Below are 24,905 nucleotides of genomic sequence, written 5' to 3' on the forward strand. Positions count from 1 at the left end.
ACAGATGATTCAGGAGGGGCCTGTGGACTAAGTGAAACTGCACTAGACAGATACTGGAACCAGCAGTTGTGCAGAAACTGGAACTTCTGTCAGCAAGTTCTTTGCTACTTCTGGCTGATGCTCTTTCTGATCTGGGAAAACTCCCCTTCTTTTTTTGCCAAACAGCACACACTTTGTAAATACACAAAGACAGAAATCAAGAAGCTGAAGGACCAAACAATTGTAAATTATAATTACTGTTAAGAAAACAGAGAGACGGGAATAGTGTTGGGCTTAAGCACTGTATTATTAATACAACTTAGTAAAATACAAAATGAAATTACTGAATAATAAGCAAAATATTTCAGAAATAAGGAAGACATTCTATAAGTACAAGACCAAGAGCAATCAGAAAGCTCACTTCCCCAGCAACATCAGTGGCTTTCAGGCATGACTTTTAATAAGCCATACAAACAGTTATGACAAAACCAGTCCCTTAAAATCAACCATAGAATGGGACACAGAAGAGAAAATGAGAGAAATTATTCATGCCATAGTTGGTTTGCCTCTGTTTCGTATCAGTTTCAAGTAGCTGTGCTGGATTCTTCCTTCAATTTGAGTCAGCTTAGTCAGCTGAATAGCACTGTGATAAAAAACTGGGCCATTTTTACTCTCATGGCATCTACCCTTCTCATCCAGCAACAGAACCATCTAAGATTTCTTGCTATAGACTTGCTAATAGACCTCTGTCAAACACCCTTACTATGTCACGACAGCATTTGCCAAGGGTTTTTTTTTGCATATTAATTACTTAAAGACACTACATTCACCTGGCATCCTGCACCATTAACTCCTCAATCAGCTTTTTTAAAGACAAGCTGAAGAACTTCTGCACCAAGTTGAACTTGGAAGACAGAAAGATCCAGTAATTTAATCCATGCCCATAGAAACCAAAAATCTTTCTTGCTAGTTATTCTAAAATCACTCTAAATAATAAATAGCCATAGCATTCAGATAAACTCCTATTGGAGTTAACTCCTCAAGAAACACTCATAGCAACAATACTATTTTTACTGAAGGTGATCTTTCTTAGTAATGCATGCAGTGACTACCAGAAACTTTCACTTTGACTATCAGAAACTTATACTTTCTGCCTACAGGGCTCCTGTGATTCACAACTTCAAATGTAATTTGAAATGTTTTCCATACGATTGTCCACTGCTTTCATCTCATTCATACACCTCAGCCTTGGTTAAATGGCCAGTATTTTTTTTGCCCAAAGGTAAAATAGAACCTGATAATGTCCTTATTTTTAATTAACTAGAAAAAAAGGCCTATTTCAAAGAAATTACTCCATTTCACAGTGGAAATGGTTCAGCTCTTGTGTAGTGTCTTTTTAACACACAGAAATCTATATTTCATCTATTATAAACTATTAACTACATATAGAGGCAGATCAAGAAGAAGACACACATTTGTTTTTATATCTAAATCAAAATTAGATACACAAAGGCATTTACTTTCTGTAGTGACAGCAGGGCTTGGGGTACCCTCTAGTAAACACGTAAATTTCCCTCTTTCTCAAGTCTGGTTTTAAATTACAACTACTAGAAGGAATGTCAGAGACAGATCCTTAGTGACAGTGCTGTCAGTTGACAGGGAATCACACATGGTTTCCCCACACATAATCAAAAAAAGGTACCTTAAACAACAGGAGGTCTAACCTCTTCAGAACAACTGTTGCACAAATAATGCATTTCATCAAGATATGTGCACCTAAATAAACCAGATTTTCTAATGAAGTAATTTACAATACAACAATTTTAGATACATATTCAAAAGCCATCAAAATCTTGATTCAAAACACAGAATGTCTGATCAGAGAGCCTTACCATTACACCACTCCTTTTATCCACTGTGTGGGATGAAGAACTAAAGGACAGGTTTCAGAAAATAACTATGTAACTATGAAGATAAACTACAATTCTGACTAAATTTTCTGGGTGTTTTCATACATAATGTTTCATTCTTCCTCTGTCATCATTCCTTGAAACACATTAAATGAGGCGACAGCCATAACCAGGAGACATGCCACCCCCTTGCAGAAGCTGTCCATATAAGAAAAAATAAAAATACCAGAGCCAGATATCATATATAGAACTGATCAGTCACTTATACACCAGAATGCACACCAGAATTCAATTCCACTGACATTTCTCATCCTAAACAAAGACCCCATGCGGACCTCTGCTCGCTGTTCTTATTCCCAGTATAAAGAATGGCAAGAAAAAAAGTTTCTTATCATTGTCAGGCCACAATTTTGTGCCCTGCCAATTCTCAGTTTTTTCATTCATCAAGCACCATGGAATATTGCATCTGTTTAAGAAACAGTATCTCTGGAAGACTATTTTGGCTTTCAGAGAAGAGACAGAAAATTATATAACATTCAACCCTCTCCTTTGCCCACTGCAAAAACAAAACCAAAACCAACCCCAAATCACCAACTATGGTGGTCTAAATTCAACAACCTCACTTCTTTCTTTTGGAGCATGTATTTACAACCTTGTTATAAATTTCTTTCCCTCTCAGCCCTTTCTAACATTCCCTACTACCACAAAAAGGTGGGAGATGAAGGCAAGTAAGTAAAACGAGAATGTTTTTATTCTCTTTTGTTTAGTATGTTTTTAAAGGAGACAAATAGCACTACAGGCAAACCACTAATAAACAAAAAATAAATAATAATTAAATAGAAGTTAATTCCAATCTCTATGCTTACATTAACCAGCTGGTTTTGTCTTCTCTTCTTTCACACTCTCCCCATAATAATTTTAGTTCTCTTCTTCATGCTTTTCATAAAGTAGAATGTTGTATGTCACATCCTTTTTCCCCCTATAGAAGTGTTCCCTACCACCATCTCACCTCCTTAACTTCTTATTTTTCCAAGAAGAACAATAAAATCATCAAGATATTTTTCTGAAGAATTAAAAACATACTGAAAGCAAGACTAATCAGTATCCCTTTAATTTTGTTCTTATGTTGCTAAAGGATTTATCAAAACCCTTCCATCAGATATTTGTGTGGGAAGTCAAAATAGGAGAAAATATACTGTAAACAATTATCCAATTGATTTAAAACTCCATATTGCACGTGTGATCATAAAGTAAAACGGTCAAGTTTGGGGTGGAAGAATAAAAACCTCCTAACGTAAAATCAAAAAAACAATTAGAATTTTTTACATAACATTCTTAATGTCAAACAACAATGAATCACTATGATTAGTGAAAAGATTATCTAAGACAAAACACACACATCATCAGATTGAAACTTCAATAATACAAACCTACTGAACTGGGAAACTGAAGTTGACTATGACACCAAGTACCCAGACACAGAGCTAAATCCCATAGGTCATATTTAACTCTGCTGTAATTCACAAGGATTCAAAGCATATCTTTTGTTCCTTTACAGCCTGTGTCTACCTACAAACACTCATAGCAATCAATGCTTGCACATTACTAAACCCATTATTAATGGAATTTCTATTGGTACACTAAACCAAAAAAATCCTATTCTTCCATTATTTTCTCAGGTATTGTAGAAAGTAAAACACAAGCCTCCAAAATTAATCAATAATCACCTACAGGTTATGGCTCATAATAACAGAACACCGTACCTGCCTCAGGCACACAGTAACTGTGATGTTTTACAGAATACAAACTCTCAAATACAAACTTCTTTTACTATGCCTGCTATCTGCAAGAAAATCTTCAATTCTTCAAATATGCCATTCAACCTTTTAAAATTCAACAAAAATTCTAAATGCTGCTCTAATTCTGATAACCTCTCTTTTAGCTATGCCGGTTGCTTGGTAGTGATTTGTCAGATAAGTTACACAATACTGTTTCTGTTTCCTGATTAGATAAGCAAATAAGTTTTGGGGTTTCTTTTCTGGCACAAACATTTATGTATCAAATTTCTCATTTTCTGTGAACACTTGGAACTTTGTAATCCCCTCTCTACAAATCCACACGCCAGTAAAAGTCAACCATGGACAGAAAGCATTTTCTATAGGAAAACTCAGTGTAAGTGTCAGCATGCAAAAAGCAATTCTGTCTAGAAAACTGAACAAACGTTCAGGAAACTTCTCTCCCTCTATGCTGCCTACATATACACTGCAGAATAAAGGAAAGCAGTGAGCAATACTTCTGTGTCTTTACTTTTACCCCTAAGATGGGGCACATGGCCTCAGTACATCTCTTGCATTACAGAAATGACCAGCACAGTCAGACTGTGAGCCCTCTGCCCAGGGATGGAAGAAGCAACCCCTTGGGCAGGCAGAGACTTGGCAGGCAGTGTTCCTACCCCCCACCTCCAGGAAATGCTGCCTCCCCCGTCCCCTCCTGGGCCAAAATGAGGAAGAAGAGCAGCCCACCACTCTAAACACACATGGTACACAACAAGAAAGGAGGCAGCGAAGCAGGGATCAAGCTAACTGGAAGCACTTTTTGCCACCTAACTCCATTGTTTTTCTACAAAACCAAAGTGAAACACATTGTCATGGTCTGAAAACCAACATATTCCCACTCTTTAGCTTCCACCATGCTCTGCAGAGAGTTTCACTCATCTTAGTTTCTTGCTAAACTGCTTACAAAGGAATGGCCGCATAAACCTGGTCACATCAACTAAAGATGATGAAGAGAAGTAAGTGCAGAGAGATCAGGTTTTATACTATCTTTATCAAACAGGACAGTACTTTTTGATACTTAAAATCCTGTCTGTCTGTTGCCCCTGGTTACTTGATACAAGTAGGTTACAAGTAACATTTGATTTTTCTTAAACACCACTTAAAATCTCTTGGCACCACAGATGCCATTAAAAAGGTCTACTCAGATTGGTAAAATGGTAGAAAAAAGGAGTTGGGTTTTGTTTTCAGATCTATCATAACCACAACCCTCATCTATGAACAAAGCAGGCAAAAAAATTCAACATGTCACACAACATGCAAGCAAGTTCAGAGTACAAGCACAAGCATTTCTGTAAATACATGAGAAATGTTTCCTGCAGACCAATCTAACTCTTGAAATTTTCCCCCACCTTTACTAGTAAGGACTGTGGGGCCCAAGGAAGATTTACAGTGGGTGTTCAGACACACAGATGGGTGTGGTGAAAACACCTGTATTAACAGACTGCCTAAGTGAATACAGTAAAAATATTTCGATACATACTAATTTATTCAAACTTCATGGAAGTTCTTTCTAAGTGATCTAACACAAGTTACTACTTGAAAGCAATAACATCCCTAAGGCTTTTTATTTTCTAAATATAACAGTCAATTTTGGGATTTTTTTACACAGTATTATGACATAAGTAATATAAAAGCCAGTGAGTGCTTCACACCTGTCATGATCACAATGTCAGCAATGACATTACGCTTTGTTTGGAAGTAATTTTTCTGGATAGTGAGTTTAAATAGAGCTGTTTTGATGGAGTCTCTGACCCCCCCAAAAACCAAACAAGACTAGAACTGGTAATTTAAACTGAAACTTTCTAGGAAACAATTTGCATATTATGTATAACTAAGGAGTAGAGATGCTTCAGTTTTTATGTCCCATATTTATAAAAGGAATTTATTGTGTTCAGTGACTTCTGTGCACAAAACGTTTTATCTCAACAAATAAGCTCCTTATGAAGGCACAGCTGAAGTAGCAAAATTTTTGCTCAATTATTTTTGAATCAACATTACTGATAAGATGTACAGAGCCTTGAACCTTTTACCTATAAATAACTACATGAAAATCCCAGTTTTGCTACTAACTTATCTTTGGGCTGACAAAATAGAGAGGTTCAGGCACTTAAGAATCAAGATAGGAACACAATCAAGCTCGGCATCTCTGTAAAGGTCTTTCAAAAAGGAACTTTTATGGTATTTTAAATAACTTTAATGCATTCTCCATGCAATTTTATAGTTTATCACACAACTCTACATTACTCATTAATTCATTCTTTTTTCAAGAGCTTGTTTAGAAAACATAAGATTCCTTTGAGCTGCCAAGATGTTCAAAATTGAACGCACGTGTAATGACAACTGTAATGTAATGAGAAACTTAACATCATTTCAGAATGTATTTCATGACATTACAGGTAATAGCGGGATTTCTCTCCGCATGAGTAAGTCACACCAAAGTTTCACTATGATGGGATCGTTCAATATGAAATGACTTCCCAAGAAGTATTTCCCAAGACAGAGAGGTTGTGTATGTAAAGCACTTTCTTAATGAAACAGAAACAAACACAAAGCTACTTGAAAAAGCATCCTGAACTGTTTCACTAGTTGCATTAGGTGTTACCTTAACGTGATGTTAATGACACACATCACAAACAAAATGTTTGTCCTCTTGCAGCTGACAGAGCTGTGACAGGCCTGGCATATTGGCAGGCCACAACCACTAACCTGGAGTTTGCCTGTTCACACTGACGGTACCAGAAGAACTTATGGCCCAAATGACTAATTTTATTTCGTTTTGTGTAATATGCACGGGTTAGCGTAACCTAAAATAATATTTGATGCAGGCTGCTCGGTTGACTGTGGGTCACACTCAGCAGTGCAAACAAAGAACAAAATGTGATTTGAGCTAAAGTGAATGAACTCCAAGATTGTAACAAACCCTTTCTCACTGCAAGGGAAAACACCTCCACTAAGTTGCTAATAATAATATAACGTTTAAAGTTTATATGCTTATCTTCACATGAGCAACTGGAATGTTGCACCAAGGGACAGGGTCCACAGAATAATTCAATATGGCCACTGATGGGTAGCTGTCTTTTGCCTCGAAATTGTCTTATCTTTTACCACCTCTGTCAATTGCATATATACACGTGTTATACCCTTACTTCAAAAGAAGTTGACACAGTGACAGTCATCTGCATGTATCCAACCCTGAAACGTTCTTCATGGCAGAGAAATCCATGTGCTATCAGACCACCCTGTCAAGGCCAAACCACAGTCATTCACAACCACCAAGAGACAGACAGGTAGAGAGGTGTGCCAGCACTATCCACTTACCTTCTTTATTAAGCCTCATAACCTCCCTGCTTTTTCCACTCTCCTTTCCAGTCTCTTCCAGATCTACACCTGCAGAAGAGAAGCAGAGTCAGGAAGCGCCAAGGGCCCTAAGGTGTGCATTTATTGTTTGGCGAGGGGAGGAGGAGAGGTGAGGAGGTGAGCGGTGTTTCTATTTGCAACAGCAGAAGCACAATGGTCGGAGCATCTGCCAGGCAGCGGAACCGCCGGGCCCCCCGCGGCAGCACCCTCGCCCCCCCTCCCCGCCCGCGGCATCCTCCGGCCCCTCCGCGCATCCTCCCCCTCGCCCCCTTCCCCCACCGCGGCGCCGGCCCAGCGCCGCGGGGCAGCGGCACGGCAGGCGCGGCGCGGCGTGCGCCTCCCGCACACATGGCACGGGGGCTCGGCCGAGCGTCAGCTGAGCGCCCGGGGGGGCGGCACCTCCCGGCCCCGGCGGGAGGAGGGAGGGGAGCGGAGGGGGGGCGGCCCGGCCGGACCCCGGCCCCGCTCCGGGGGAGCGGCGTGCGGAGCCGGACCGCGGCCGGTCCCTGCCCTTACTGTGCGGGGGGGCGGCGCCGTGCGCGTGCGGGGGGGCGGCCTCCCGCACCCAGGCGGCCCAGGGCTGGCCCAGGAACGCCTCGGGACTGGGCACGGGCCGCTCCAGGGCCGCCATGGCGCCGCGCCTGCTCCTGCCTCCTTGTTGCTTTTCCCGTTTCCTTCGGCGGCGGCGGCGGCGAGCGAGCGAGCGAGACACGGGATTCGAGAACGCCGCACGTCATCCTCGGGACGTTCCGCCGCCCACACGGGGGTAGTGTCAGCCCCTGCTCCCTATCAGATCGGGCTCCCCGCCGCACAGCGCGCATGCCCGCGTCCGCCGCGCCTGCGCCCCGCGCCGCCGGCACCGGGCCCGCGCCCGCCCCGAGGGGCGCCGGACCCGCGCAGCCCCCGCGCTGCCCCTCCGGCACCGGCACCGGCACCGGCACCGGCCCGGCCCGGCCCGGCCCGGCCCGGCCGAGCGCAGCGGGGCCGGCGGCCGCGGAGCCCCGCCGGGAAGGCGCAGCCGCCGGCCGTGTGCGCCTCGGCTGCGCGCCCCGCGTCTCGCAGCGCCCGCAGTAAGTCCCTGGGACGGGCTCTCGGTAGCTGCGGCACGGCCCCTCCGCGCTCCAGCGCGGCCGCGAACCGGACCCGGAGTGCGGGGCCGGGGCTCCTCCGCTCGCCTACTTCCAGCTGCGCTCCTGTGGATCACCCATAGCCACAGCCACAGCCATTTTGTTGTCCCAATACTGCCTGGTCTGTAGTAGGCTTCGTCTGCTTGCAAATGGGATTTTTCTCCTTTTGGTGTTCAAGGCTACGATACAGCAGCTCTGAACTCGCAGGTCCGGCTACTCTCAAACAGTACCGAGGTTTTCATCTCGCTCTACATAACTTATGGGACGTCAATGCTTTTAATTTAGGATAGCGTAAGTTTTGCTTATTTCACCATTGAGATAAGACTAGAAAATAACCGTGAATATTTTTATACTCAATGTACCTGCTCTGGGTTAGGAGTTTCAGCATAAGCCTGTTGCTTCAGCTCGTACTTCTGAAGCCAAATACAAACGCTCCCAGTGAAAGACTTGGTTTCATTTGAGCAGCCTCACATATCCCTCACGTCGTGTCTTTCATACAGCTCTGCGGCCCCTTTAGGGGTGGCGGTGACTGAAGTTAATGGTTCAACAGACACTTCTCACAAGGTGATATGAGTTTTGCGTGATCCCATCCTTGTCCTGCATCTTTTCCCAGACACTCGTTCACTTTTTACTGGTTCAAACCATTTTCAGGCAATACTGAAGCAGAACATGGAATTGATGTGGACTCAAAAAAAAGCAACAAACCCCAAAAAACCCAAAACAAAACCAAAACCAAACAAACATAAAACCTACCAAAACATTTCAGGCCTGCTCAAAAGTTGGAGCTATGGCCAGAGGGGCAGGACAGAAGCTGCTGAAGTCAGCACTACTGCCTGTCGCAAGGTATATGGTGCTGCAGTCTAGAATGGATTTAAATAAATTTCCCACAACTTCATTAGGACTAAGCTCTTTACGGTGCCAAAATAGATAAAGATTTGGGGCAAGGGACAGACACTTTTTGCCTTATGTACACTGTCAACACACTCCACCTCTTCCAAAAAGTAGCTGGAATATACAAGTCCCATCCCTAATACCCAGAGGTGAGCCTCAAAGCTTTCATTCTGTATGGCCTAGTCACGGTGCCTCCAGTCAAGTAAACATTAGCTACAAGACACTTCAGTACCATTATCAAAGAAGCAGAAAGCTCACCAAAATACCCTTCAAATAAAGCCACACAATCACAGCAGGCTTGTTAGCAACCATCATGAAGCAGGCATAGGATGCATGACCTTTCATAGACTACATGGGGAATTTCCAGAAGCAGGTAGGGTAGTTGTGATGTAATACAAAGCCCTGGCAAGATATATTTAGGAATATTATGTGCAGTTCTATCTACCAGTTTAAATTAATCTTCCTACCAAAAAAAAAAAAAAAAAAAAAAGTGGACAGGGTTATGAGAAAGATCAGAGGAATTAAGATTCTATCATTTGAGGAGAGTTTTTCTTAGTCTAACAAAATTCAGCTGGTAATGAATATGTTTGTTGTTTTTAATTATAAGGACGCATAATTCCTTCCACATCAATGAGGCAGAAAATAAGAATAGACGTAAATTGCTTATGTTGAGGTTGAAAACTCTGCCTACTATACTGAAAAACTCTTTCGTCAGGAATAGCAAGATGGAATTCCTTAGAAGGAGTGACAAATGACATGAACTTAATAGTCAACCATGTTTGACACTTGTGTACAAATTTACTGCAAGATAATTGAGCAAATGTCTTGTCAGTGGCCAAATAGTCTCATAATTAGAGAAGTTAAACGGCACAGCTTATACCATAACACTGGTGTGGTTACCGTAGATGTGGATCTGGAGAGAAGATACAAAAGACAGGCATGTGAGCACCCAGGAAATCCCCATCGATTGAAACCAACATGAGATTTCAGGGAAGCGTGGATGGCCAAGCATCCAACTAATATTAAACACTACCACAGGATGCACCAGCAGTAAAGCACTTCCTAACCATGCAACTGAGAAAAAAGGGGAGGGGTAAAGTATTTAATACAAGCTGCCTCCAACCAAGCAAAAAAAAAAAAAAGCTTTCCAGCTTTAACACATGGCACTGATCTACACGCTGCTTACCGTGGCACACTACAGACAGTCTAGGTTCTTAACAGAAACAGACCATATGAAGGAAAACTAGCATAAAATCAAAGATTCAAGATGTACCAATTCCTTCCTAAAAAGAAACAATCCAGTGACTTACAGTTTAAGAGAAAGGTTTCTAAAATCCTCCCAAAGGAATTTCTCCTCCCTACCATATGTATTCAAGAGCAACATTATCATTAAACAAATTATTCCACAATCAGAATCATAGGATCATTTAGGTTGCAAAAGACCTTTAAGATTGAGTCCAACCATTAACCCTAATTCCATCACTGAAACATGTCCATAACTGACACATCTACACATATGCCCATCTTTCCTGTGATCAGCATCTTTTGTTTAAAGAGTGTGAGTTCTGCTTTGATTACATCTATGCTGCCTCTATGATCTGCACCAAGAAATAACACCATCCCTGAGCAAACCAGCCTTTGGTTTGTCTCCATTGTCTTGTAGGGTGCAAGTCCTGAAGCTGCTGAAGCTGCAGAAGAGTATCCTTACTTCTGCACCAGGACTTCTCCCCAAGACCTCCTATTTCACTCCACATTGGTGTCAAATAAACGAGTTTATGTTGCATGGACAGCTGTGATTGTGCTCCAGAGCCTTATAGCAAAATAGGAAGAGAGCTGATCTGACATCCTATAAGTTTTCCCATTGTTAGGAATATATGTAGTGCTGTCTTGTGAATGTAAACTCGAGCTGCAGCTTTACTCTAAACAGACCATGCAGGTGGTTTCTTCTTCCCTTCTCCTGGCATCTGCTTCCACAAAATTCATAGAAAGACAAACCTACTTAAGACTTTCATTCCTCTTTCAGATTTGTTTTTATTAATCAGTTGGGCCAAAATTCAGGCGTGGAGAGGGAAAAAAGTGAGGGAAAGTCACAAACATGGTCACAGAAGACTTTGTTCCTTAGGAAATTAGTAAAAAAAACTGCACATGCAAGTGCAGATTAAACAGCCTCTGTATTTTTTCCACCTGTTCACCAATACAGAAATTTTATTCTTCTATGACCTTGAACAAGTCACTCTGCCACAGAAAAATAATTAAGTCAGTCAGGAAAGGTCCTTCTTTCCCTACCTGGTTCCTGAGAATTCTTTAATTTCAATTGCCAAGCAGAAGCTTCCTTTTTCTTTGTGATTTTTCAGAATTCAAGGTAATGCAGCCTTGATTTTGGTTGCAGCTTCTAAATACTAGAGTGATCCAATCATAACATGGTATTAAAAAAGTAAACTATAAGCAAATCATGGCCTTCAATTAATAAATGGCAAAATACAGATAAAACCTCAACTCTAATCTTTTTAATCCATATATCATTGGTCTTTTAATAAGATGATCTCCAAATGCAAGCTTTTTTCCAAGTAACCAAAAGATAAAAATCATATGTTCCTATTTATACTTATTATGTTTAAAGACTAGGGCTTTATAAAAGCACAGTAAAAGTTATGACATTAGAAGAGATCCTAGGCTGCATATCAATATTTGGCTTATTTGGAGGCAAATCCAACATTTTTATATAATTTTCAGGATCTGAATGTGAAGACATGACAAACTAAAATAGCAATTCTCACATGTGGCTATCAGGAACATTATATGTAGCCACCATGTACAAATATAAAATGACATGATTTAACTTCAACTGTACTGTCGTACACTGAGAAAATACCATGAGAGTGCTGAGGGTGCATGTGTAGTCACAACAACAACAAAATCAAGTATACCTGGCAATACATGCACCAGATGACTTTAAACTGGCTACAAAAGTATTATAAAAAAGCAGCTGTATAAGGCCTAAATATCATAACAAGATTATAAACATCTGATACTTGTAACAAAGTCATGATTTAAGCAGTTTGGCAGGAGATTCATAAATACTTCCCAGGATCCTGTGGTGCAATGGATTTACCACAATGGTGGTTTTGTCTTATATTGCAGAAATTATGACATAGCAGACAGTTTTAAGAACTCAGGTATCTACTCTGGTAGAAATGAAGCAGTAAATGAATCACAAGATTTCCTTACAGATAGTGATGGAGTTTGCATAAGAAAAGCACCAGCAAAGTAGCTGGCTGTCAGTTACAGGGGTGCAGAAATTTTAATCCTTCAGCATTCTGAAGAGTGCAAAACTAGCTTGTATGTTTACTTGTGTGCAAGCTATTTCTATGATGGACTTTTACACTCATGCTAATTTTAAACCTGTAGATTATCTATTTGCAGTCATCTATTTGCAGTCTTTTTCCACAGTGGATAAATGAAGTTTCTATTTAGTGTTACAGCAACACCTCAGGTTACCAGAGAAGTTAGTATTGAGAAGGTACAAAATCCACCAGATGGATAGTCCTACATTTCTCCATTAAAACTGATTCTGAAACTTTTTTTAATACAGTGTAACATTCTAGTATTCTTGGTGATAATTAGAGTAGCTGAATTCATTAAATAAACTAGAAACTTTAAAAAAAGTCCTGTATCTAGGTTTCTGCAAAGAGATGTGTATAGGATGCCCATTAAAACAAATCAGGAGTTAGCAAAAGTAAAAGCCACTATGAGCCAGTCCCCCTAGAGCCACTCTGGCCAAAAGTGCGGTCCCTGTACTATTTCTGATCTTTTGTAATTTCAGAAGATGTCTCAAACACTGTGTGAGTACCGTCATAGCAGACTTCAGCTAGAAAACTGTATTAAATAGACATTTATAGCAGAGAAATCTATTTTTAATGTCCTCTGAAATAACACAAGAAAAAAAATCTGAATTATGCTTTTGGTTCCATCTTAGCCAAAGAAACTAGCATTTAAAAAAGAAACAGAAAAAATGGAGAACTGAAAAAGAAATTCAAAGTGAGATACTCTTTTATCCCAACAAAAACATGTTTCTCAAAAAAGGGTTGCAAATTGCTGCACACAAAACAAAGCAATGCTTGAAACACTGCAGCAGCCCTAGACAGATTAAATGGGAAATCTAAAGAGAGGTTCACTGCACAGGTTTATGAACAAACAATGCATAATTAGGTAACTTTCTACATTGAACTCCAGGAAGTTTAAGAAGAAATTATACCAAAAATAAGGCTATGAACTAGTGATGGAAATCAACAATTACCGCACATATCAAATCCAAGAGAGTTATGCAAGCACTGTGAAAAAAATTGCACATCCTTTTGCTCCAGTTCCTAAACAGTTTTTCTCACTTGTTGATTGTCATCTAAATGCATTAACCTACTACTGTACTGTCTTTTGCAGAGGATGAGTTTTCTTCTCTAGTTTATTACCATTGCTGGAGTGTTTCTGATACCAAAGCTGGCGATGGTCACTATCAGTGTACTGTTGGCCATCTTTGTGCAGTGTAGGCATGTATCCTCACTGAACACGAGGATTTACCAATTGCTTCAGAGAAGCAAAACAGTTTCTTTTTTTTTTCTGCAACTGTTTCAGGTTTCAGCCAGGAGCCTCTGAGAATTCTGTTTCTGACCCATGTCAGTTGCCAGTATTTTCTCTCCCTCAAAAATATTCCCCGTGTCCTGACCTCCACCAAACATCCGAACATCCACTCTCAGTACTATAGTATAATCTGTATGAAACATGGATTTCAAACTCCCTTCTTAAAGCACATTACCCAGAGTCCCTGGTCTACCCCTTCATCCGCTGCTCTTGTGGCAAGAAACTGAGGATTAGACGAGGTCAGAGGAGTGCATTCACTGAAGAAGAGTGACGACTAATGCAAATGTTTTGGAAACTGGAAGACATGAATGACAGGTCAAAGAGTACTTGGCAGGCTAAAATTCAGTTTGCTTGTATTGACAGGTACTCAGAAAAGATCACAGACAAGTTGTTTTAAAACATTGTCACTGCATGTTTCGTACTACTTCTTAAAATTATTAAACATAAACACTGGTGCAGCAAATCACTTGTATTATACTTACTAAATATTCATCAGTTTTGTTTGTTATTTGGTTTGTTGTTTTTTTTTTTTTTTTAATTTGAAAGAGGTTTTTTGGTAAATAATAGTAACAATAATATTCTCAAAGGCCATATCCAGATTTTAGAGGAAGGCTCTTAACTGTCCAGTTGGGACAGAAAGGAAGAAATTTGTAGGAATTACCTGCATTTTTGAAAGACAGAGCAAAATTCTTGATTTTGAGCTATAAAACCTCTTGGGGAGTGGAAAAAGTTACCTTGCCTCAGTATGAAGTCTGCTTTCAAATAGCGTGCTGCTTTCCTGTGCTTTGCTCTCCCACAATGCCCGTGTGAATAACCAAAACCACAAAACATGAGTCCCCAAAGATCTTCACACATTTCTCGTGAGGTAGGCATAGAAATATTCTTTCATTAAAAATTAAGTTTGCCCTGATGAATAATGTATATTATAACTTTCCATTCACCAGCTCCGTTTGCATGTGTTGGCAGCACACGACAGCAGCTTCCTGCCTTTCCCTCATTGCATTGTAGCCAATTTTCTCCTGTTCCTTCTCAACATAGATGCCATATTTGTCCTGTTTGTATCCTTCCTTCTCCCAAACACTTCCCTTTTCTGAATTTTGTTCCCACTTTTCTGTCACATTACCCTAACCCTGCATGGTGTGTTTTCATCTCCCAGGTTGCTGCACTGAAACACCAGTTTGGGGCCTGTTTTTCAGCTAGTCTCTCACCACCCTCCCACTTGGGCCCAGCTGCCCCACCAGAGGCGACCATGTCTTTTAATATACACTGCCTTGATTTTATCCCCTTCTTTGCAGTTAGGAGACTTTCCTCTCCTTTCCAATGTCTCCCCCAGTGAAGGACACGTCTCTCCCAGTCCTGAGTCACCTCTCCTCCTCCCACAAGTGAGCTGCCTCTTCCATCACAAAGCTGTTTGGAGTTGCCCTCTTTTCCTCTCTAAACAATTCCTCCTGTCTTGGGGCATGTCCCCTTTCCTTCTCCCCTCCTTTCAGCAGCCAGCTCTCTTCTGCCTCTCCCTGGGAAGCCAGCAGTCCTTCCCAGCCTTCCCCTGGTCCTGGCTGGAGCTCCTTGGCCTCAGTCCAGGGATCTGCTTCCTCTCCCATCATTTTCCACAAGTGCTGCTGCCCTGTCTGTCCCCCTCTCTCAGCAGCTCACTGATCCCCACTGTAAACAGGGACTCACCTCTGGCAGGGGAAAAACCCACAGACTGCCAGAAGATTTCAGCCTGAGTGGGATGTCCCTCAGTGTTTGAGAGTCACTCGAGTGTCCTTCAGCCTGGCTATGAAAGTTTGGGGCCAGCCAGAAAAGAGGTTTGAGTGAGAGTCACACTGCTACACCTTTGGTAAGTTCACATTTGGTCCTTGGATCAGTGGAGAGGGCCCAACATGGCTCCCCAAGTTCTCTCTGCTTCTAGAAGCTGGCTCCAATCACACCTTGCTGGAGGTTCTGAAATGTTTTGACAGTTGTTATGGTATGTCCTACTTCCAGCTCGTACAGGAAGCAGACGTGTTGAAATCACAGAAGAAAGCAAGCCTGTTCATCTTGTATTTCTGGCTGAGGCTGGAAGTGGAGTGCCAGAAATCAATTGTGTCTCATCTATTATAGAGGGAATTCTCTTGTAGCTCTTTGCATCGTAGTGCTAACTTTGCAAGATTTGTCCTAATAAGATTCCTATTACAACCAGGAAGAGTCAAATGTACTATCTTCTGATAAGCACTGCAAGTTCTGTACTCAGTCCAAATGGATCTTGAAGGCCTTAGCAGAATTGGGGTGTAGTTAGTGATGTGTTTGACAATGAAATGCACCCAGAGTAAAAACTGTGTGTGATGTTTAAGCATTGACTGACATGTGTAAACCTCTCATGGGCCACCCTGAACTTCTGTCATCAAACTTCACCTGACCTTTTACAAAGGCAATGTGGTTGCAGAGACCTGATGTGGATGGACCTCAGTTACAGTCTCACAGATTGAGTGAATTTTTAAATTAAATCCTCCTCTTAATGATAAAAATACATTGTCCTTTGCTGTTTTTTGGAAACCTGTGGTGTGACTAATGTTCCTGAGGTACTATTTCCTTTAAGGAATCCAAGTATAAGCATACTACTAATAATACATTGAGTTTAAATGGAAACCATAGCTGGTAAAGACAAAAATTCAGACATCATTAAAAATATCCCATGTTACTTATGAAGGGTGCATACTTCTGAAATGCCTATGAGCTAAGACTTCAACTTAGCAGTCTCAGATTAAGAGAATCTTTGTACATCTATGGCCATCAAACATTTTAGCTGGCTAGTAACATCCAGTGGTACAGATCTGTGCATCTAATCAAATCTTGTTTTGTAGATACTTAGTATGTGACATCTGATATATGCAAAAGTTACGAGGCTGATGAAAAGTGAACAATAGTGTTTTAGGGAAAAATTAACTTAAAGTCATTACAAAATTAGCATTTGCAAATCTTTTAATTCAAGTTCATATACCCATTTGATCCACGATTAACAGAACTGGCTGTTGTTTCCCAAATCTTTTAATTGACAGATAAAAAAATACTTTTTCTTTAGGAGACAGCAGGCATCTGTGGATTCCCTGTCTGTGTTTAATTCTGCAAAATAATATATAACAATAATAATAGATGATTTGAAAATACTCAAATCCAAATCATTAACTAAGCACGAACTCCTCTTCCTTCCTGTATGAAATTGGAATATTTTTCTGTATATACTAAATCCAAGTTCTTAAAATTTTACTTGCATTCATGTTGACATTCAAGGATTCTTTAGTAATCTGATAATACAATGGCTGGTTTTCCTTCTGCACTAAGAAGAGTATTGGCACTGCAGCTGCTGGTGACTTCAAAATATTACAATTGTGATCTGTGGTATAGGAAAGCTGGCAAAATGAGAATGTTTTATATATAGTGGGCTGAAAAATTTTGCAGTAGATTATTTGTCTAAGCATATATTGACTGTCAGTTCTCTATAAAAAGAGGTGTCTACTTTTCTGTTTACAGATGTGGAGCCCTTTTTCTGTGCCCTCACACATCATCATAATTAGCACAATTAATACAACTCACTGAAATCTATTAGTAGCATAAGCGGTGGCATTTTATTGAATTATGTGCTCATGTCACAGTAGAGTTGGGCACTTCTGAATATTTCTGAAGTTGTTTGTAACCAATGGAGCAAAACTTATGTCATGCTCTTCTAAAAAAATGCAGTGTTAGAGGTTGTATGGAAACAGAGTGAGTTTTAGTGGTGACAAGACCTAACAACTTGAGTGCCTTGATAAACACAATATATAAAAGCAGTACAATAGAAGTTGAAATTGAGAGATGCGTCTACATTGGAGGGGTTAGAATTTGTCTTGTATGGAGAACTTACAGGTGCATAGAGCTGTGAACATGTGTCTTCTGGATTTGTAGAGGGAAAACTTGAAGGACATTTCTGGGTTCTGAAAGTGCTCGTATGTGGGTGAATTCCTCCATTTATTCAGGGCTTTATGGTTTTGCCTATGGAAATTTTTACATCAGCTGACAAAACCCCCTCAGTCTGTCTTTGTCAGTCTGAATCTTAATGTAGCCAACTGTTCTGTTCTGTTCTCACACTACATTTGTGGTGTGAGAGTCTAAGAGCATGCTGTGTCAGCTATGGGATTATTGGTCCTAGATTTTGCAAAATTTCCCATACACATTTTTGAAACAACAGCAGATAATTATGAGAATTGGCAGATGCCACAGACATAATTGTTTTCAGCGGCTACAATAGATGTTTTAAAAACATTTCCATATTCAAACCTTTAGTTAGTTCAGGGCTAGTGAAATACAATTCTTCCTATTGTCTCCTGCCCTCAGGACATCCTCTAGGGATAGTAACCAGCAGGACCTCCCTCTTTCTAGCTCCTCATTGCTTTTCACCTCCCTGGCTCACCTTTTTGGTCATTGCTCTGGGTAATTTGCTGGGCTGCCCCTCTGATCTGCTGCTTCTACAGCTGTCTGGACTTTGCAAAGGCTTCAGAAAAACCATGCCTCAAAATAAGTATTCCATCAAAATGAAACCATATCTGGAAAGATGGTTGAACACATCAGCATTTTATTTTGAAAAGTGCCATGGGTAAGAAGTTCCATTGGCACCAAAATATTATATGTTGGCATTTAAGGCATGATGAGGATGTAACTGTCACTTTTCTCCTGTCCTTCTCTCGAACTTGATCTGACCTGACCTGACCTGGGATTAAACAATCAGAAGTGTTGTCACCATAACATGTTTCTCATGCTCAAAGATCACAAGTAGGCTGACCTCAGCACAGAGCAGAAATGGATGGAGTGGCAGAAGGTAAGTGATAGTACACATGTGATCTTGACTGATGCATTTATACCCGTGCCCTGCCTGCAGCACACATGGCCACACATTAGTGAGATGATAAAGTTTTCCTTTCTTCTGTATTCTTTCACTTCCCTGCTCTGTTTACCTAAGCAGCAGGAGTCATCCTAACAGTTGTTAGTGAGAAGAGATACAGAATGTAATACATCTTTTTGTCCCTCAGGAAAGACATTTGGTAAATTTGGAATGAGCATCTAATTCTCTCCAGGATGCTCTGAATTTAAATTTGGAAAGAGGAATTTCTCCAAATAATTATAGTTTAAATGCTGAATTCCAAATATATTTATTTTCTTTGCCTTTATGTTGGCACGTGTTGCACACATGCTGGAAGAGATTTCTTTTTTGTGGTTGCTATGGTAAAAAGCAGTCCCCAGTCCTTTTGCTTAAAGCCCCTGAACTGCAATTAACTGTTTAATGTTGTAACAGACAACAGCTCTAGTAACACCTTAACAGCTTTGAGCATGATACTCCCATCATCTCAGCAGATGGTGATTTTTGGCATTCTGTGTTTTCAGTTTATTCTTCTCCTTTACAGTCCTTGCCATTATATCTTCTGACAAATGCTTCTGGACTAACTTAATTGCAATTTGATTATTCTGAGACAGCTCTCAGATCTTTTTGGATTTCTGTTAAAGGTGACCAATATATGAAAAAAATTGTGCGTATATCCCCATCATCAATTATAAACCAGATTTTAAAGTAAGAATCTGTTTCTTCTCATCTGTAACCATAAAAATACAGTCTTGAAACATGCTTAGTCTGCATAGGAGCCCTTCATCTGAACAGAAAAGGAGAAAGAAATGATTCTTTTGTGAAGAAGGAGTAACTCTGAATGTTTGTCAAGAGTCTGAATTAAATAAGAATTACCAAATTCAACAAGTTTTACTACAGGGAGGTGCCCTTCATTATTATTTCTATAGAGATGGAGACCAAATTCCTCATGAATATTGCTCATTGTTTTAAAGATTTATGACTAATGTAAATGCTTTTAATCAGGGAGTTTCAATTAAATTTAGAAAAAAATTCAACTTTGCCAAGACATTATCAAAAGCAATATTGCCTTGTGAAACTATTTTTCAGCTACTCTTCCTTTTTCTCCCATATAATTATTGTTGTATTCCAGTTTGTAGTTGCAGTTGTATTCCATCTCTAATTTTGTTTTTCACTTAAAAATAAATTCTTTTTAATTAAAATCAGCACTGTTCTCCATGTTGCTCTTTAAAGGGATTTTATGTATTTATCAGGCAGAACACTTCAGATGTTTCATTTTGTAATACAGGGCCAAATAAAGTCTTTTTAGTACCTTTAGCAGCAGTATTATAATTTCTTCTTTTTTAGAAAAAAAAAAAAAAAAAACAAGTGGGGAAAAGGAAAAGAATAGTTTTCCCAGAGTCATAACAAGGTAATATTGCAGTTTCAGGTTTTAAAATATGAATGTCTCATTCACAGCTATTTCCTGGCTGACTCCAGGTTTCTATGATTATTATTTATTCAGGGCTGACAGTGTGCTTGACATTGTGCAAATATAGAAAGAGATATTCATGTGGACTATCTGCCAGGATTTCCTAGTTGTTAGTGGCAGTGTTAGCCTCTTTAAGCAAGAGCTTGAGGCTGTCTTTAAAGCAGAGATGCTTATCCATCCTGCCAACATGCAGCTTCATACATATGACCGTGGGAAACACTGCTCAAATGCACAAGGCTTTGGAAGGATGGACCCAGTGGAGTTTAATTTAATTAGTACAGCAGCAGTGTGTCGTAGCTCTAACTAATCAAACCTTTAAGACCAGTCATGGTAATTTTAAAAGCTGGAAATCTTTTTTGGAAAGGTGACTGGGAAGAATCAATCCTTCTGATTTGATACCTAAGGAATCAAAGAAAGACTGTTTGCCTGAGTATTGCATGGTGTAAAATCCTGTGTCTTCTGTGAAATCCATGAACTGTTTTATAATTTATTTGTAGGACTTACTGATGGCCCGTGTACTTAATTAACCTGGATAGTGATGGTGTCCCTCGAGTTGTTGCTGCCATTTGCAGACTATCCATTGCCAGACTGACATCTGCCCCTGGCTTTGTCAGAAACAATGTATTCCAAATTGTAGAACTGAAGGCTTTTGCCCAGGACTAATTTCTCAGGTTAGGGACATTAGGGCCAGGGAAAAAAAAAAAAAGTGAAAAATCTTAGTCTAAATGGGAGGAATGTTTGTCTCTCTGTTAGAAATCTATCTTTGGATTTCCTTTCCAAAGGAGTCACTGAAAAATAATTCTAAGGATCTTTAGTGACACTTCCTTGACTTTATCCATGAAAGAGTACAGGGTTTTCTTTCTGCTGTTTCATAGATGAAATGTTTGTCATGATCACTTATAAAAATAGTCAAACGCCCAAAATCCCACCAATAAAACCAGCTTGCAGTGAATTAAAAGGTGGAATGCAAATACTTGTCCTTGTTTTCTCCCTGGCTAGGATAGGCACTTCATGCTCTGATTCTTTCTCTTACCCCACCAGAATGAATGGATGATGACAGTAAGCTTATCTCTTTGAGGTGGTGATACCACCCAAGCTAACACTGAAAGGCCTTCTTAGGGCAACACAAATCATATATAGGAGCCAGTATCTAAAAGCTCCACACCTAGAAATGAGCACCTCTGCCACGTATTGTACAGAAGCAGCCAAACCAAAAAGATTAGTAGAAAAATAAACAAATCTCTGAGGAGCTTGAAAGCTGAAGTCAAATGTCTTGATGTCAATTCAGAACTGCAAAGAAAGTTTAAAATGGATATATCAAATCTGATATATAAATTACAATTCCTGTATTAGTCATAGTTGATATACCTCACATTTTGTTTGGAAAAGGAAAGACAGTGCTCAAATTTCCTTGCCTCTCCACCCACCTCCTTCAAAGTCTTCCCTTTAGCTTTCAAGCAATTTATTTACACTGAGCAAAATGTCTGGTTTGCACTCACAGGAAAAGTTTTAATTAATTCTCATTTTACAAATCCTCCACAATATTTATTCAAAAGATTGGCAAATGCCAGGAAGTTCACCCATCCTTGAAAAAATAAGTTTTGTAAACAAATCTGGCAACAAATTTATTTTAACAGCAGCAATCCCGCTAATCTGTCAAGATGTAGTTTGTTTCTGACACTCGATTAAATTCTTCTTCCTTAAGAATAGAAAATAATTTGATACAAGCAAACCATTTAGCTGGGACATGGTGACTGTCCCTCTGCTATTTCACAGAGAATTTAATTCAACAGAAAAAAGCTAACAGTATAACATTTAGCACCTTTTTTTTTTTTTTTAACAGAAACAAGGCTTAATTTCTGTAGTTACAAACAACAACATTAGGGCCTTCAGAGCCCTTAAAACCCATTCTTGGTGTATCCCATGAACTGGACCAGCACTACTTCACATCTCTGAACATAAACAAAGGGCATATTTCAGGATTTTTTTTGCCCAGATGCCTATTTCCTGGCCATTTGTTCCTGTACATGTCATCCACTTGCTCACTTCTTATCCAGCCTCAGTTCATGGATCCAATTCCCTGTGCAGCAACACCAGCACTTGTGCAGGTGCATTAGCCTGAGACAACTCAGGCTGATGTGACACAACTGAGTGCACTGTGCAGCTTGGTCTGGTTTCATCAAGAAAAATGTCCATGAACAGAAAAATATTTTATGCAAGGAAACAAGTCTCAGATGTTTGTAAACATCAGTAAAGCAAAATAGGCAAGCCACTTGCCATTAATGTTGATTGAAACAAGAGATCAATAGGTGCTGATGTTCAACTTAGTGGACATCACCCTTGTCTGCGTTAAGATTTCATCCAACGGGACTGCTGGGTATGTGGACATTTTGGGGTGTTCACCTCTTGATTCTTAAAGAGATTTGGCATGTCATCTCACTGCTGCTCCTTAGCACAGGAAAATAATTTGTGAATCTATTTTACATTACATCTTCGTAACACTGCATGTCCTGGTGTAAAGGCTCAGCTGGTGCAAATGTCAGTATAGTCCTGGCAGTTTGTACCAGCAGGTAAAATCTGCCATCCATCTTTCCTGCCACTTCCCCAACTCCTTCAAACTTTAAAAGACTGATCCAGATCCCGGTGAAGTCAGTGAGAGCTTTCTCTCTGTGCTGGATCCAGCAGTATGCAGCCTCTTAAATACAGCATTTAAGATACAGCTAATGTTAGTAATCCTTTCCTGCCTGCCTAGAATACCCAAACTGTCTGAGTCAGGCAAAAGCCTGAGGAAATCAGTTTGGTTTGTGTTGCATCTGAAAGGTCAGTCTGTGTCCCCATGGACTAAGAGGTATGGGGGAGTTCCAGAATTTGCTGCCAATTTCTTGCTATTTATTTCTGGAAGCTGTTAGATTTTTTTTTTTTTTTTTAGTTAAACTTAGTTATGAGGAACTGAGAGCAGAAGAATGAGGGCTTTGGAAAGTCACATTTCTAGGTGCTTTAAAATGTGTTTATAAATGTACAACCCTTGCTTTTCAGGTTCCTTTTTAGATGGAATTTTAGTTCACATTATGGACACTCAGGAGAGTGCATGTATTCTATTTCTTTTCTAATACCACATTTAAGGACTTTGCCAAATGAACAAAAGCAAAGAAAATAACCCTAAAAATCCTGTCAGAGTTTGACATCAGTAACTTTATACAGTACTATTATTGTGAGACATTTTATTATCTAAACAATTCCTCATTTGGAGGAACTTCAGATACACATTTTTGCAGTGTTTTTAAAATCAGTGTAGAAAAGGAAAGGATTTATATTTGATGTAGGGATTTATATCTGATGCTGTGAAATAATGGATTTGTAAAATATAAGCATATATACTTATATAAAATTAACTTAGCAGCCTCTTGCTTAATTGGTAGTCATGCTATTTAAAAGAAAAGGAGTAGTGGGTGTCTAAAAATTTCTCATGTTGAAAAATAATATTCTTTTATGTTTTTTACTCTGATTCTCTTTGTGATTTAATACTTTCCTTTACATGGCTAGGGGGCAGAAATAGGGGGAAAGTTACAGCCACAAGCAATAACATGGCAATTCACTCAGAGGTACTGGTGGGATATTTAAGTAATTTTAAGTCAATATTTATAAACATGATGTTGCTGGCTTGAAAATCTGGACATTATTTGCAGCTTTGGAAGATTTGATTACTTAACTGATTTTGATTTTCAGATCGTTTTTGAAAATCAACCACTGTTTTGAATCTGCTCCAGATGGGCAATGACTGAAAATTGTTATAATCTGGCACGCATTTGGTAGTGTAGATAAGTGAGTTGATGGCCTCATTAAAAGTATCTCAAGCATACGTGCTGATTAAAAACCCCCTCATCTCAGGCCCAGCAGGGTTTTGGCTGAAGGGAACTGAACTGCTCTGTCACCCCTAAGGGCCCTTTCTGGCATGAGAACAGGAGGAACTTCATCATGCTGCTGCGCACAGAGGTGGATGGGAAATGTGTCATGGCCCAGTGCGCCTGCCCAGCAGCAAGTGCACCCTGGTACAGGCCAGCAGGAGCTTCTTCGGGAGTACATGTCCTCACAACCTGAATGAGAATCACACAACTGAGATCACGGGCTTTAGAATTCTAAAAGTGATATTTATTTTTCCACCAACAGGTCCTCAAAATTATTGCCTATCTGGTTAAAAAATGGTCCAGAGACACAGGCACTGAAGTTCAAAGGCTCTGAACATCAGAACCAGACATCCCCAACCCCCCTTGTTGTCTCTGCAGAGAAACAGATGTTTCAAAAGTACATCACTTCCCATCCTAAATGCAACTGCTAAAGCTGGTCACACAGCTTTAGCACAAAGTTGTGCCCTAGTAGTGCCTCTTTGTTTCCAAAACAAGCCTAAGGGGATCATAGAGCAATAACATGTACAGGTCTGTGTTTTAGTAAATTTAAGGCAGGCGAGATAAATCCCATTCTCAACAGCATCCCATCATTCTAGCAGCTACTTGCTAAACTGCTAGGAGAATATTTTGCATTTTTTTCACAACCTCTGAACAACTGAATAGGGTCTTTCCTCCAAAGTGTTATGACTCAGCTCCCACAACACAGTAATTTCTTTAAAGGAGAAAATGTACCATTTCTAATAACAAGCCTGGCAAAGACACTGACCAAAGTCATGTCTCTGGCATATAATATCCCTGGGTTCTAGGATGCTTTGTAACCATTGCTTGCATGAATTAAATGGCTCTTTTCTGTTTAGACAGCTGGATTTCTGTGTGGCACTAGATGGCAATATTCCCTCAGCTCCTGCAATGGTCAGGGGAGCCA

The 24,905-nt window shown here is 40.0% G+C and overlaps 2 protein-coding genes across 5 annotated transcripts in view; one reads left to right on the top strand and one right to left on the bottom strand.

Moving 5' to 3' along the window:
* The window catches only part of ATXN7L1 (ataxin 7 like 1), a 110,884-nt gene extending 103,023 nt beyond the window's left edge, over positions 1 to 7,861 (bottom strand). For all 4 annotated transcript variants that reach the window (XM_068189645.1, XM_068189642.1, XM_068189644.1 and 1 more), the window contains exons 1-2: positions 7,598 to 7,861; positions 7,043 to 7,111 (exon numbers count right to left, since the gene is read on the bottom strand). In XM_068189645.1, the coding sequence (XP_068045746.1) occupies positions 7,043 to 7,111; positions 7,598 to 7,712 (184 nt within the window). In that variant the 5' untranslated portion in view covers positions 7,713 to 7,861. The remainder of the gene's footprint in view (positions 1 to 7,042; positions 7,112 to 7,597) is intronic.
* Positions 7,716 to 8,914, top strand: LOC137473738 (uncharacterized). Its single transcript, XM_068189648.1, has 2 exons — positions 7,716 to 8,151; positions 8,387 to 8,914. The coding sequence occupies exons 1-2, from the start codon at positions 7,901 to 7,903 to the stop codon at positions 8,496 to 8,498; spliced, it is 363 nt and encodes a 120-aa protein (XP_068045749.1). The 5' UTR covers positions 7,716 to 7,900; the 3' UTR covers positions 8,499 to 8,914.
* The last annotated feature ends 15,991 nt before the right edge of the window (positions 8,915 to 24,905 follow it).

Source organism: Anomalospiza imberbis, chromosome 5 (assembly GCF_031753505.1).
Source record: "Anomalospiza imberbis isolate Cuckoo-Finch-1a 21T00152 chromosome 5, ASM3175350v1, whole genome shotgun sequence".
In the NCBI taxonomy this organism is placed as follows: Eukaryota; Metazoa; Chordata; class Aves; order Passeriformes; family Viduidae; genus Anomalospiza; species Anomalospiza imberbis.

Bases quoted from the DNA above. Each gene is read 5' to 3' on its own strand.
- LOC137473738 (XM_068189648.1), top strand. From the start codon at position 7,901: ATGCCCGCGTCCGCCGCGCCTGCGCCCCGCGCCGCCGGCACCGGGCCC. The intron at 8,152-8,386 runs GTAAGTCCCTGG...TTGGTGTTCAAG, and splicing joins CGCGTCTCGCAGCGCCCGCA to GCTACGATACAGCAGCTCTG.